This window comes from Mytilus trossulus, chromosome 2 (assembly GCF_036588685.1).
Source record: "Mytilus trossulus isolate FHL-02 chromosome 2, PNRI_Mtr1.1.1.hap1, whole genome shotgun sequence".
Taxonomy (NCBI): Eukaryota; Metazoa; Mollusca; class Bivalvia; order Mytilida; family Mytilidae; genus Mytilus; species Mytilus trossulus.
In genome coordinates this window covers 86444613-86459094 of record NC_086374.1, presented here as the reverse complement: position 1 = coordinate 86459094, position 14482 = coordinate 86444613, and the positions used below count along the sequence as shown (strand labels likewise).

The window sequence follows — 14482 nt, the reverse complement described above, 5'->3', positions numbered from 1 at the left end:
TCTTAAACGTTTGTGTCTATGTGTTATAATTTAACATAGACATATGTTTTCAAGAGTTTATTCGTTGCTTTAAGTCCAAACCATTGTTTTGTTAGGACACAGTCAAGCCTAGATATATGGTATTCAAAACTGGCTCTTTAATTATTTGATGACTGTTTGGTGTTGATTTTTCATTTTTTTATAACTCGACCGTAACACAAATGTTCCTTGACAATGTTATCATTGTTAGATTTTAAATAAGCTTATTTATATAGAGCTCAAATAAGCGAAAATTAAACAATAACGAAAAAATCCAATAGTACAGTATATATTCTATTAAACCTACTTTCGTTTTGTTTTTAACTGATTTCCATACTTTATTCGACGTCTTGTCCTAATCGATTATCGAGATTTGAACTACTACCGTCTTCTAATTGTTTACAACAACATATTTCATTTAGAAGATTAAAACAGTTGCATTACCCAGAAAGCACTTTTTCTTGGTCGTGAAATATGAGTTTGATTTAAACTCAGGGCAGAAAAGATATGATCTCTAAAGGGTCGTTTTCCACCTGTGTAATCAATAAACAAACACTAGTACTTATGCTGAAATGTCACCCCTCCCCCTTTTACTTATGATTGCATTCATGTAAAAAGTCTGTAATATGAAGTTTTTATTAAGTTACTTATAGCATCTGTTAGTATTTCTGGTTTTTTTTTCATTTTAAATCATTTAAATGTTTTGAAGTTAAGTGTAACATCCACTTTCATTAAATTTGTACCTTAATGCTGCTTCTGAGTGTTGATGTCCCATTTGTAGTTTTCGGCTAGTCTCTTCCCTTTGGTCGGGTTGTGTATCTTTGACACACTCCCCATTTTCTTTCTCATTTTTATAAACTTAACATTATCAATGATTCATGTAAATAAAGTTACGGTTAGACGAACCATTCAACTCTACTTTCCGCTATATAGATGACGTTCTTTCACTTAACAATTCAAAATTTGGTGACTATGTGGAACGCATCTATCCCGAATTGGAGATAAAGGATACAACAGATACAGTTAAGTCGGCTTCATATCTTAACTTACATCTAGAAATTGACAATGAGGGTCGGTTGAAGACAAAACTTTACGACAAAAGAGATGATTTCAGCTTTCCAATTGTTAACTTTCCATTTCTAAATAGCAACATTCCAGCAGCACCTGCATACGGGGTATATATCTCCCAATTGATACGATATTCCCGTGCTTGCATTTCCTATCATGATTTTCTTGATAGAGGGTTACTGCTCACAAGGAAGCTATTAAACCAAGAGTTCCAAATGGTGAAGTTGAAATCATCCCTTCGTTAATTTTACGGACGCCATCACGAGTTGGTTGACCGTTATGGAATAACCGTTTCACAAATGATATCGGATATGTTCCTTACGTCGTAACTACAATCCCATTTCATGAATGTGACCTACCGAATTAGACTATTTACCGGATTTGTAATCACATAAGCAACACGACGGGTGCCACATATGGAGCAGGATCTGCTTACCCTTCCGGAGCACCTGAGATCACCCCTAGTTTTTGGTGGGGTTCGTGTTTTTTATTCTTTAGTTTTCTATGTTGTGTCATGTGTACTATTGTTTTTTTGTTTGTCTTTTTTCATTTTTAGTCATGGCGTTGTCAGTTTGTTTTAGATTTATGAGTTTGACTGTCCCTTTGGTACCTGTCGTCCCTCTTTCAAAAAAGTTATGCACACATTACCATCTTTCAATATGCAAATATAGTGGCCTTATTGTTTTAAGTATTTGAGAAATAAACCAAACCACAAAAATCAAATATTGTCTTATGAACCATAATTAAAGGCAACAGTAGTATACCGCTGTTCGAAAGTCATAAATTGATTGAGAAAAACAAATAAGTGTTAAAATTAAGGTCAGGGTTAGATAAAACCTGACAAAAGGACTTGTACATTCATTCAATACATCATATTCAGTTAACATATTGTTGATATTTTTTTTTCAAACTGACATAACTTCTAAAACCTATCATTTGCAATTGAACGATGAAAATGAAGTCAAGTTCATATGACACCCGCCAGTCAGATATGGACACCAACCAATTATGCAATACACCAAATAAAGTGTCACTAGTACATTGTATTACACAAAACTGCAAAAACTTATGAACCATGAAATTGAGATCACAGTCAGATGGAACGTTGCCAGACCGACATGTACACTTTGCAATAATTTCATACAACAAATAGAGCTGACTTACTGCTTATACTATCAGAGATGTGGACTTGACGTAACTTCAACTTTAAGGACTGATACATGAAATAGAGTCGTGGTCAGAGGTGAACCCTTCCTGACTGAAACTTTGTTATGAACCTTAATATAAAATATAGTTATTATATACCTTTTAATAAGAGAGTATTTCACTTTTCAAAAAAACCCTATTTTCAAGCAGTCGCTAAACCAATATGACAGACCAACATCTCGTATACGATGTATACCTATATTATCTACCTCCTTCCATCAACAAAAAGTTTATGCAAATACAAATATCTTCATTTACATAGTAACAAAGTGCTTAAACAAATATGGCTGATGTATCAAAATGTTTTCAATGAAAATCCGATTAAAGGGATGTGGTATAATTGCTTTAAAAACAACCAAAAACTATAAAAACAAAAACAATGCTGAAAGAACCTACAACAGATTAAAAGAAATATGGAAGAAGACTGTAACAGAATACCAACCTCTTGACTAGCGGCCTCTAACTTAAACTCGTACAATAAAATGTTGTATTTTTCTACAATCCTTCAATTTTAACTCTCTTCATACTGACTTGGTTCTTCATGAATACAAAAACAAATAGCGACTCTCTATTTTCTCTTACTTTCAGTTCATATGAATGTTCAAGAATATAAATAAATCGATGATTCAAACAGCCATCTTTATTTGCTTTAGATAACTTTTGTGAACATAACGGACAGTCGTACAAGTGAGAGGTTTAACGCTAAATAACCAGGTTTAATCCATAATTTTTTTACATTTGAAAATACCTGTACCATGTCAGGAATATAACAGTTGTCCATTCGTTTGATGTGTTTTATCATTTGATTTTGCCATTTGATTATGGTCTCAAAAACAACGTTGTTATGACCTGTCTCGTTATATCTTCTTCCTAAATATATAATGTGTATTGCTTCTACTTGTAGTCCCCTTTCAATGAATTGTTTGATTTAACAAATTTTGTATGTAAACAGAATCATGTAATGATATGTGGGTAATACGGTTCATCTCCAGTTATCATTAATACTTGACAGAAACACACACTACAACATTTCAAATAAACATTTTTGAATACATAAAAAATCATGATGGTCTGTCGTCGTTGTCCGTCGTTATTAACCTTTACCAAAAAAATCCGCTCTGAAACTACTGTGTAAAATTTAACATAATATGCCAACAACCAGCATAAGGTTAGCTTTTAATCAACCAAGGTAAGAAATTTGAATTTCACATGAAATTCAAGACGACTAATTATCTTGGGTGTCATTAATTACATACTCTCATAAGTCTTTTTAGGCTGGGTGCTGATCTTTTTAATGTGATTGTACTTGTGTAAATATTTTTACTATTGTGTAAGATCAATACGTGACACTTTAATAAAACAAATTTATTTTATCTTATCTTATCTTTAAATGAATGAAATAGAAACATAAAAAAGTGACAACACCTTTCTAAAAAACGAGGTATGAAATTATATGTACATGTATGCTGAAAAATGTGATTTAAATACTGAATTAGGCAAAGAAAACAAAGCTTTTACGGGTATCACCAAATCATATTTATATATTATACCATGTTTTACAGTATGTCAGTAAAATTGTGCATCACTACTTAAATATCACAGGTGCGTTTTATGTGCACATATATATACACGGTGTTTATATTCTCTTCAGAAACAATGTTGTTGTACATTATTTATATTGGTTTATCTGTTGTGTGTGCAGGTAAGCACTTTTAAAATTAGATAGTAAAGATATCTCTTTGAAAAAAAAATAGAAGAACTAAAAAATTATAGAAGACAAATGTGTATCACAATAACTGAAATTGTTTCTCCGCAGTTATAAATTACATGTATAGAACATCATAAACAGATTTGTTCTACTAGTGTTCCTGGTTAAACTAATTATCCTTATACATCTAGATGATGCAAATTATTCTTTTAATATGGAATGTTGATAGTGTTAATATTAAAATATTAATGTTGAAAGTGTTTATGTTGAAAATGTTATTGTTGAAGTGTTAACCGTTGAACGTGTTTATGTTGAAAGTCTTAATATTGAAGTGTTAACGTTGAAAGTATTAATGTTGAAAAGGTCAATGTTGAAATTTTATCGTTTAAGGTCTTGATATTGAAAAAGTGTTTTTGAAGAAAAGTTCAGACGGAAGGTTTTTTTGGAACCAATTTCAAAAAAATTACGAATTTCTACTGAATCTATTTTCCCCTCGCCCAATTTCAAGCCAAGGTGTGTAACTTAAGGATTTTGATAATATAATTGTACATGTATAATTTATTTTTATCAAAACATGTCATTAAATAATGAATGCCTGAAGTATAGACCATAAAAGCCACAACTCTTATGAAACAAGCCATTTTCGTCCTATTTTAATCGTTTGTTTTAGTCGTGCTCTTTCACTATAATGCATAACCTTGGAAAGGGTAGGATGTAGCGATAAAAAACATGTTGAACCCATCAATATTCTGTGGGTGCTGTCCGTTGTTTTTGATCGTTTTAACATTTTCACATTTTCACATGTGGTTTACTCTACGATATAGGTTTTGCTGATGGTTGAAGGGCGTACATAGAAATATATGTATAGTTGATTAAACCTACGTCATTTGAACATTGGTAGATAGCTATGTCATTGGCAATCATACGACATACATTCCATTATTTTCATATAAAGCAATAAGCCTAAGCTCGTTGATGAGTTAATATATATCATTGTATATAAACAATTGGGTATTTTGTTGTTGATTTTATTAATATATTAATGAGTGGGAATATGACAGATAAAGGTTTTAGTGATAAACTCAAACATTCATTGACGTCAACGTACTCAAGAGAATAAAGAGATGAAAAGCTTAACTTTTATTATTATCACTATCATATCGTGACAAATTTTTAAAAAAGCTTTCAATACAATAAGAACTTAGGAGCTGGAAATAGGATTGGATATATGTCTATTGAGATTGGTTTCAAAACTACAAAAAGTTGAAACATGCAATTAAATTTTTTAACAAACTTTAGTGTGATAATTTGAATTAATGTGATAAGTACATCTAAACAACGGATAATTCTACGACAGATCCATCAAAAGGATGATAAGTGAAGTTAATACATGTCCGAAAACAGATCTAATATTCATAACTAATCTTAACAAAGCAATGTTTACTCTACAAATCTGCGGAAGCAATGGTTTAACCTTCCCTCTCCGGGAATCGACCTCCTGGTATTGGGATATCGAGAAAACACCGCCTGCACTTTGTCCATCGCTCTCGACAACTCGACCACCTAGATTGAATTGAATCAATGCACTGTTTATCGTTGAGTAAGAGACCGTTTGTTGACATGAATATTTCGTTTAAAATTTGTTAGTGTTCTTAGGTAGCTGTTTCGATCACGTACACATGTATATCCCATATCCTTTTTTACATACCGTTAACTTAAGAAAGAGCTACCTAAAACCTTCGTGAAATAACAATAAATAAATTGTACAAAGTATTCCAGATGTTTAAGCCTTTCAATTACCATAAGTTAAAAATAAGTTAACAATAAGAAACACGACAATGCAAAGTCAAGGACAAACTTAAGCAGATTTAAGCAAATATCGACTTTAATGTGTTTTTTCTCCTGAGATTGATAAACGTGAAATCAAGTTTAAGTAATATTAAATATTTCTTATTTTGTAGGTACTATACGTCCATACTTCAAAGTTAAACAGCTATCTGTAGTGACAGACCCTTTAATCACGGAAGTATCAGGGATTGCAGCAAGTCGGACTCATGCAGATATTTTATATGTTCACAATGATAGTGGAGACGGACCTTACATGTATGCTATCCACGCTTTGACTGGTGAAGTTAAATCCAAAATCACAATAAACATGGCCATTCACAATGACTGGGAAGATATTGCATATGGTGGTTGTCATGGTCAGGAATACTGCCTGTTTATTGGTAAGGATAGAAAAAAGAGAAACTGCACATACCTAATGTTGGTTTTTTTCAATTAACTACACATTATAAATAATGTCTTTTCTTTCGGAGAAATCATCATACATTGCAACACCTCCTGATTTTAGAATTGAAAAAAAACTCTGTTAAAACAGTGTTTTGACAATTTTGTTTGTATCTTTGTTTCTATAATTAGTTGATACTTCAGTTTTATCATGTATATCTTTTATATTCATTTGATAAAATTTACTGTTTGCAATAGCATAAATTGTTCTAAATAATAAGGATGTTCTTGTCCCAAGCAAAAAAAACCTTGCCGTATTTGGCACAAGCTTTTTCAACTTTTGATCCTCAGTGCTGTACAACTTTGTACTTTTCTATCTGGGCGTCACTGGTAAGTCTTGTAAGACAAGTCGCGTTTTTGACGTATTGAATTTTCAACCTGTTGCCTTTTGTTATCTATCATTCCTGATTTTCTTTGTCCTATTTATTTGTATTGAAGTCTGTAATTGTATGCTGTCATTTTAGTACTATATTTAACATTGTCATTAACGTTCGAGATTTGGCATGCTACAAAACCAGGTTCAACCCACCATTTTTTTCTTTAAAAATGTCCTGTACCAAGTCAGGAAAATGGCTGTTGTTATATCATAGTTCGTTTCTGTGTGTGCAACATTTTAACGTTTTGTTTCCGTTGTGTCGTTTGTTTTCTCTTATATTTGAGTGTGAATTCACATTACTATAAGACGTGTCACGGTACTTTTCTATCCCAAATTCATGTATTTGATGTTTTATTTGTTAATCTCATCGGATTTTGTCTAATGCTTAGTCCGTTTCTGTGTGTGTTACATTTTAATATTGTGTCGTTGTTTTCCTCTTATATTTCACCCTCAGTTTTAGTTTGTTACCCCGATTTTGTGTTTTGTCTCCACAGATTTACGAGTTGTACTACTATTGCCTTTATTTATTTATTTCCAACTTCAAAGATGTAATGCTGGATCAGGAAAAACAAATTTTACAAATAATCGATATATCTTGCAAAGTAGGCAGACAGAGATAATGATAAAACAATTTCTGAATATCACTGTTTACAGAGAGAAGTCAATGTTATATCTAATGTTGTATTTTTAATAAATCTCTGAATTTTATGTAAATATTCAATTCTGCTAAGTAACTGAAGTTTTAATATAGACCACATCCAATATAGTTCTGTTTATTGCAATATACTATTTTGAAAAAAAATACTAGGTCAAGATCAAATTAGTTTCAGTTTTATATTTTAATTTTAAATGTCATATTCAATTTAAAGTACACGGATGTTGACGGACACAATCATTCAACGATCTGCTATCGAAACAAAATTTGAGTAGAGTTTGATGGACAAAAATCCTGTTTGGTTGTTTACATATTCAACCAAACACGGATGTCTGGTGACCTAAATCGAAATCAACATCATGGCATTTGATGCAAGCGCAGATTTTTGTAAAAATAAATTTAACCGACTAAATGTAAACAAGATTTACTATTTGCCAGAGAATAATGTTCACTTTATGCACACTATAAATGGCCATGAACTGCAACTTTATCGTTAAATTTTAACACTGCTATAGTTTGGTTGTATCTGTTTCAAAAACTTTACTTATTTGTTAAAATAAATCTCTTCGTAAAAATTAATCCCTTGCATCAGAATTATATTAGCACATTTCGGATAAATTGTCAAAACATAGATTAATTGATACATGTTATTGTACTGAAAATAATATGGGAGACCCTTTGGACGCAACCTAGGATTCAAAATGTTCTGCAACCAATCATGATTTTGAATCCCTAAGGACAAGCACCTTCTTGATAGAAAAGGTGAGAAAAAGATACGGTACATCAATTGAGCTTTTATAGAATGGTGACCTTACATTTTTGCACAGTATTATACTTTTGATTATATATACAATAATTTATAAGACGAACACAAAAACAGATCAAATAATAACTCGAATTCTTTCTCACTATTCAATCGAATCTACTTTTATCTTATATTTCATATCATATTTTACCTTTATTCTATTTTGTAGATTATTTATACTTTAGTGTTAGCAAGCCTGCAATTCAGTGGTTGTCTCGAGTTTTGATTCACTGTTTATCTGTGATTCATATCTGTTAAATTTGTTATATGTTTTCAGGTGACTTTGGGGGAAATACCTGGAATGGTTCAAGGGACATAATCTACAGAATAAAGGAGCCAGATGTAATCAAACCAACATTAACCGTAGACGTTGATGCAACTATACATTTCTCGTAAGTATTTCTCACTCGAGTTTCTGTATTAACCGACAAGGTAGCAGCGTGTCTCCCTTATTTAAAGCAAAACTATATAGAAAGATTTTAACTTTTGGGAATCAGCTTAAAGACCAAACAGCCTATTGTTTATGCGCATCAGGTAACGCAACTTGGTAGTGACATAAAAGCTCTATGACGTTGTTTCTAGCAATGAAAAAACGTCAAATTGTAACGTCCTATTTCGCGTTTTTCACGGATTTCATCATAGTGCATGCTACGTAGATACGCTACGTCTTCCCAAGAAAAGAGGAACTATTATGCGTCGCGCTACCTAAATATCATGTGGATATTTAACACAAATGGACACATAAGATACTACACTATATTTTACATTCGTTCCAATAAAAAAAAATATAAATTTTGATCTCGACTTTTTGCATTTGCGCCCTTCTGAATTTTATTTTATTTTTATTCTTTCACATGCGTAGATTTTGTCTTATACATGTACATGTATTTGCGTCAATCTGTATTTCATTTATTTCTTCTTCATTTGCGTAGATTTTTGTCTTTCGTTTGTGCCGATTGTGTACAGCTTAGGTGAAAAATGTTTTATGGTCTGTGCGTTCGTTCGTTCATCCGTCTGTCCCACTTCAGGTTAAAGTTTTTTGTTAATTTTTAAGTGTCGATTCAAAAAAAAAAAAAATGATTATTCACAAGGTTAGGCCGATAATCAATTATGCCTAAAAGTTTTGACCTACTGGTAACATGTGCATGTAACTGATATCTGGATGATTCTTGTAAAATAATGTCCGATCTTGCAATGAATTTAAAATTTATTTATACTGCTTATTTTACAAAATCTTATAGTAAGAATAAAATGATGACAAAGGGTCATTTTTGTTTGTCATTTGTTTCATTTTAAATTGTCTTTAAGAGAAATGATAAACATATCGTCTAATCTCGTTAAAGCTTACATCTAATTTCCTAATGTCTGTAGATCAACACTTTGGTTTTGCCTGCTTGCTTTGTTTGTATATTTTGTATAATAATATTTTGATAACGTATATACAGGTTTACATACCTATACATAAAGATGTCAATCTTGATTTCAGAGCTTGAGTGAATATTAATACAAACAAAGCAAGGAAGCCAACCAAAATTTTACCCTACATGCATAAGGAAATTAGCTGTAAGGCAACAAATATTAATAAAACTAATACTACTCAGCGAATGTGAATTAAAATCATAATTTTCAGTGTTTAAAACTAAATTGTTGTAAATTTAGCTTATGACAAAAACAATTGCTCCAAGAATAATATCTTACATAAAATCGCTCCCTTTCATTTAGCTATAACTGTAACCATAAAGATTGAAAAAAAATCTATTTTCAATGCTGGCAACAACTTTTTCTTTGTTTTAATTTCCAAAATGAGCAATTTAGATTATATTTTATCCTGATGGAGAAATCTTACTTTGTAGTTTCCAACGGAAAATTATTTCTAAATTATTTTTTTAATCAAAAACTTTTTGTATTTTATATTTACTGTCTCGTTTATTGAAAACACATGAGGTAGTAATAAAAGGATTGTATTTTAAAATAGATGTATAATGTTTTAGAATCAAACTTTCATTCATATATTATACCTATAACTTTAATGTCCTTCAGTTATATCTTAAATATTGAAAAATAATGAATTCACAAACTTGATGCAATAATTTCTAAACGTTCGTCTTAGTCGGAAAAAATTTTAGTATGATAAGTGTATGTCCGTCTTTTAACAGTACCGAATGAGTTTATTACGGCAAACTTGACGCAAAAAAGAAACAAGCACATATAGTCTCTGGTAAAGTCAACTACTGTAAGTTTACTAGTGCCATCTTTCATTTCTTTTTTTATTTTCAACAATTCTGCTTATGTGTGACAAAGGACAAAAACAAAGTTTCAATACAAAAGCGGCGTGAAAGGTTATTTCAAACAATTTTCCATTCCGACTGATGGTGTTTCTGAAGGTTTATATTGTGCGGCAACATCATAAAAATCTGAAACTGATACATGCTTAATCTCTAGTATTACCGGACAATAAAGTAGGTGAATATAGTTGTTACTCTTGGAAATTTAAATGTGGGTTCAAACGTCCAATTTGCGATTTCTTTTTTTCAAATAGTGCGCCAGCAAGGCAAGTTTGTACTATGACGTCAGATGCAATGTTCTGAAGAAAGACAACTCTTTTCTTCAAAACAAACGAGAAAAAATCATAAAAATTACTCATAACTTTTTTGAAAGGTCGGTGACATACACTTTTTTTTGCTTTATTTTGAAGAGTACATATGGCACTTTCCTTCTCTAAATTTTTATGAAGAAATCACTGGTAGATATTTTTAAAAAATGGAAACACTTTTCAGTTTTACGTTTTATATTTGGCGGGAATGAAATAAATCATATTTTTAAAGATCAAGTCAATATGAGCCTTAAACTCTTGAACCTGTATTTGAAAGATACAAATCTACTGTTTAAAGTGAAACAAGAATTATGCTTGTAGGTTTGATATAAAGCATTTTTTTGAGAGTAGATAACAAGCAAATATTATTTTAATATTCGGGAAAACAGGAAACTGAGGTTGCTATAGTGTCAAAACTAAGTCGGTGACCCCCAATTTTTTTCATCATATTTTGTTCCTCAAATCATGAAATACCTTCACACAAAATTTTAAGGAAAAATCACTGGTAGAAATGAATAAGCTGTTTGGTCTAACTCTTTAAAGTAAAGTTTTATTTGACATTGGAAGATAGCTTAAAACTCGGCATTATATTATGGAAAACGTTAAATAAAATATGCATTGTTGAACTCATTGCGCGCTTAGCTGTGTTTTAACACCAGAACTTCTATTAGTTATTCAAATTTTATTATTAAGTGAACTATAGTAGAAACACCTTGATTTGTTGGTCTCTAATAGATGTTGCTAATTTGAATTTCTCTATCTTGTACTAATACGGTTATGTAGATGATATTGGCTGTGATAATAAACTTGAGTAAGTTGAAATTATTTGAAGTAGATGCAATTTATTAGCATGCTCACTTGAAAATTGTTCTTCAAAGACCGGTAGCATAAGTTAGCTTGAATAAAATCTACAAAAGTAAAATTTATCATACTTAATCAAGTCACGTCCACCAGTATACTAGGATCCTTTAATATCTAAATAATAGCAGTGAGGTTAGAGTATTTCCCCATTACTTCTTTACCGAAAAGAGTATTGTGACCTTGAGATTTAAAACAACAATTGTTCTATATTGAAAGTGTGACTGTGACTGTGAAACCAAAACTGCAATAAATTCGCTGTTTCTTTGATGGTTTTTTTTCTTCATGTCTTTGTGTCGTGATCTTGTTTCGCAAATTTCAATCAACAGCTTTGCATAAAACATGTATGATGAAAAAAAATCAATCAAATAGTTATAATAAGTAGATATAGGAAGATGTGGTGTGAGTGCCAATGAGACAACTCTCCATCCAAATAACAATTTAAAAAGTAAACCATTATAGGTTAAAGTACGGCCTTCAACACGGAGCCTTGGCTCACACCAAACAACAAGCTATAAAGGGCCCCAAAATTACTAGTGTAAAACCATTCGAACGGGAAAACCAACGGTCTAATCTATATAAACAAAACGAGAAACGAGAAACACGTATATATTACATAAACAAACGACAACTACTGTACATCAGATTCCTGACTTAGGACAGGTGCAAACATTTGCAGCGGGATTAAACGTTTTAATGGATCCAAACCTTCTCCCTTTTTCAAAAAACGTATGATTACACAATGAACGAATAAATTTGATCTGCGATATCTGAATACAAATGCACAGTTAATTAAATATTAGAGACAAATAATAAGTGCATGTTTAAGCAAGATTGTATGTCTCACACCACCAGTAATACATTGAAGTTTGTCACTGTTTTGTAGATGGACAGAACATGATTGTGAGACTATAATGGTAGATCCCCAAGGAGAAATTTATCTTGTGTCTAAAAACACTGGTATTCCAGCGAAGGCAGTACATGTTCCTAGCACTGCCTGGGACAGTTCAGATATCACCAACTTAACAGATCTTGTTAGTATGTCTTTCCATACAGAATACCCTGACCCAACAGGAGGGGACATATCACCAAATGGAACAGAAATCGTTATAATATCCGTAGACAATCTTTACTACTGGAACGTCATGAATGGAGATTATCTTGCTGCACTTGCCTCAGACCCAATTAAATTGAAATACAAAGACGAACCCCAAGGTGAGGCAGTTTGTTGGAAACCAGACGGCGCTGGGTTTTACACTTTAAGTGAAGGACTTAATCAACCAATTTACTATTATGAACGATTAACTGGTGATCCGACTGGTAGTTCTAACCGAATTACAGTTGATTTAGTTTGTGTAATGACAGTACTGTTTTCAGTTGCCATGTTGTGATACAAACACGAAATTTTAAACTTTTTTACTTACAGAAATGACTTTATACTATTTGTAGGAGAACCTTTCCATTCACTGTGTACATTATCATTTTTCATTATTATCCAACGTTTAAATTGAATTCGAAGTATGTGACTTTTGAATTAGAGACTAAACTAGACTTTACATCATGTCATATATATCATATTTACTCAAATATTTGTGGGTTTTTTTCTGTTAACACTTATCTTAAGTTTGTCCGTCCTATATTTTATGTTTGTAAACATGTGGATTTTTTTCTAATTCATTCTACAATCTACAATGTATCATACCAATTTAGTACCTGAATTGTACAAATAAACCTAAGCTATAAATGCATTTACATATTTCCGCACTATATTCGTTCCTATATAAAGTAATTGTATTCTACGGCCTTTATAAATAACAAAGATCTATTGAGTGTGTGCTGCTCGTTACAACCTTAAATTCTATACATTGTATGTTATCTTTGAAATTTCGTATGCGCATTCAGAATAAATGTATCTTTGTTTGGACTAAAGAAGGAGTTCATGGTCAGAAAGATGATCATATGAATTGTTAGAGCAAACAAATGATCACATGTGTAATGTAGAACAAGCATTAAACATATAAAACTGGCCACGAAACAAACAAAAACACGACAGTGAGTTTCGTTTATCTTGCTTTTTATAAAGCGTTTGTTGTTATTCATTTTTATTTCTCTGCTTATTTCCTACTATCTCCATGTATGATGCAATTATATTTAATTGACTAGTTTGTCTTTTAGTTGTCTCCTAAAATTGGTGGTTTGTTTTATTATAGCATTGTCCGTTTCCTTTCGACTAATGTGTTTTGGATGTCCCTCTATTATCTTCTTCCTTCTTTTTGATAGGCTTTTTAGTTATTTTATCTGAAATCTGTACAAATTTACCTCAGGTGATTGAAACAGGAAATATGTAAAGGTTGTTGATACTTTTAACTTAAATAAGTTGTGTTGTGCGGTTTGACATTTCCCATTTGATGTTTCAGTATCGAATTTCAAAGGTGACGATTTGACTTTCCCATATCTTACATAAATAAACCTTATATAAGTATGGTTGATTTTGATTGTTTGAAAGCAAGTGTAATTGTTTTCATTTGTTTTTTTACGTTTTTACGTTTGTCTATTGAATAGCATTTGTATTTCATAATCGCTGGGTTATACACATAATATTATACCCTTTTCCTGCTTCACATTTTATATGCTTTATCATATGCAGCTGTTTTGCTAAATTCTTGTTATAAAAATAATGTAATATTATTGAATGTTTAACTGAACCATTCCTTTTTATAAAAGTTCGTGTATTAAAAAAGATAGGTCATGTTGCGGAGGAGTATTTATGAAGTTACTTTCCTAGAAAGATAGTTATGGAAATATTAACTGCCCTCGCCTGTTTTTTGGGGTGGAAAATACCTTTATTTTGTTTATGTTTCCGAAAAAAATTAAGAACTCTTGTTCAGTATAATTAATGAGATGTT

The 14482-nt window shown here is 31.4% G+C and overlaps 1 protein-coding gene across 1 annotated transcript; it reads left to right on the top strand.

The window, feature by feature from the left end:
• The first annotated feature begins 3857 nt into the window (after positions 1 to 3857).
• On the top strand, positions 3858 to 13671 carry LOC134708225 (uncharacterized). Its single transcript, XM_063568608.1, has 4 exons — positions 3858 to 3994; positions 5962 to 6228; positions 8403 to 8517; positions 12463 to 13671. Exons 1-4 carry the CDS (start codon positions 3904 to 3906, stop codon positions 12965 to 12967), a joined length of 978 nt encoding a protein of 325 aa, XP_063424678.1. The 5' UTR covers positions 3858 to 3903; the 3' UTR covers positions 12968 to 13671.
• The last annotated feature ends 811 nt before the right edge of the window (positions 13672 to 14482 follow it).

Coding starts and splice junctions, on each gene's coding strand:
- LOC134708225 (XM_063568608.1), top strand. CDS start 3,904: ATGTGCACATATATATACACGGTGTTTATATTCTCTTCAGAAACAATG. Junction 6,229..8,402: donor GGAATACTGCCTGTTTATTG/GTAAGGATAGAA, acceptor ATATGTTTTCAG/GTGACTTTGGGGGAAATACC. Junction 8,518..12,462: donor GATGCAACTATACATTTCTC/GTAAGTATTTCT, acceptor ACTGTTTTGTAG/ATGGACAGAACATGATTGTG.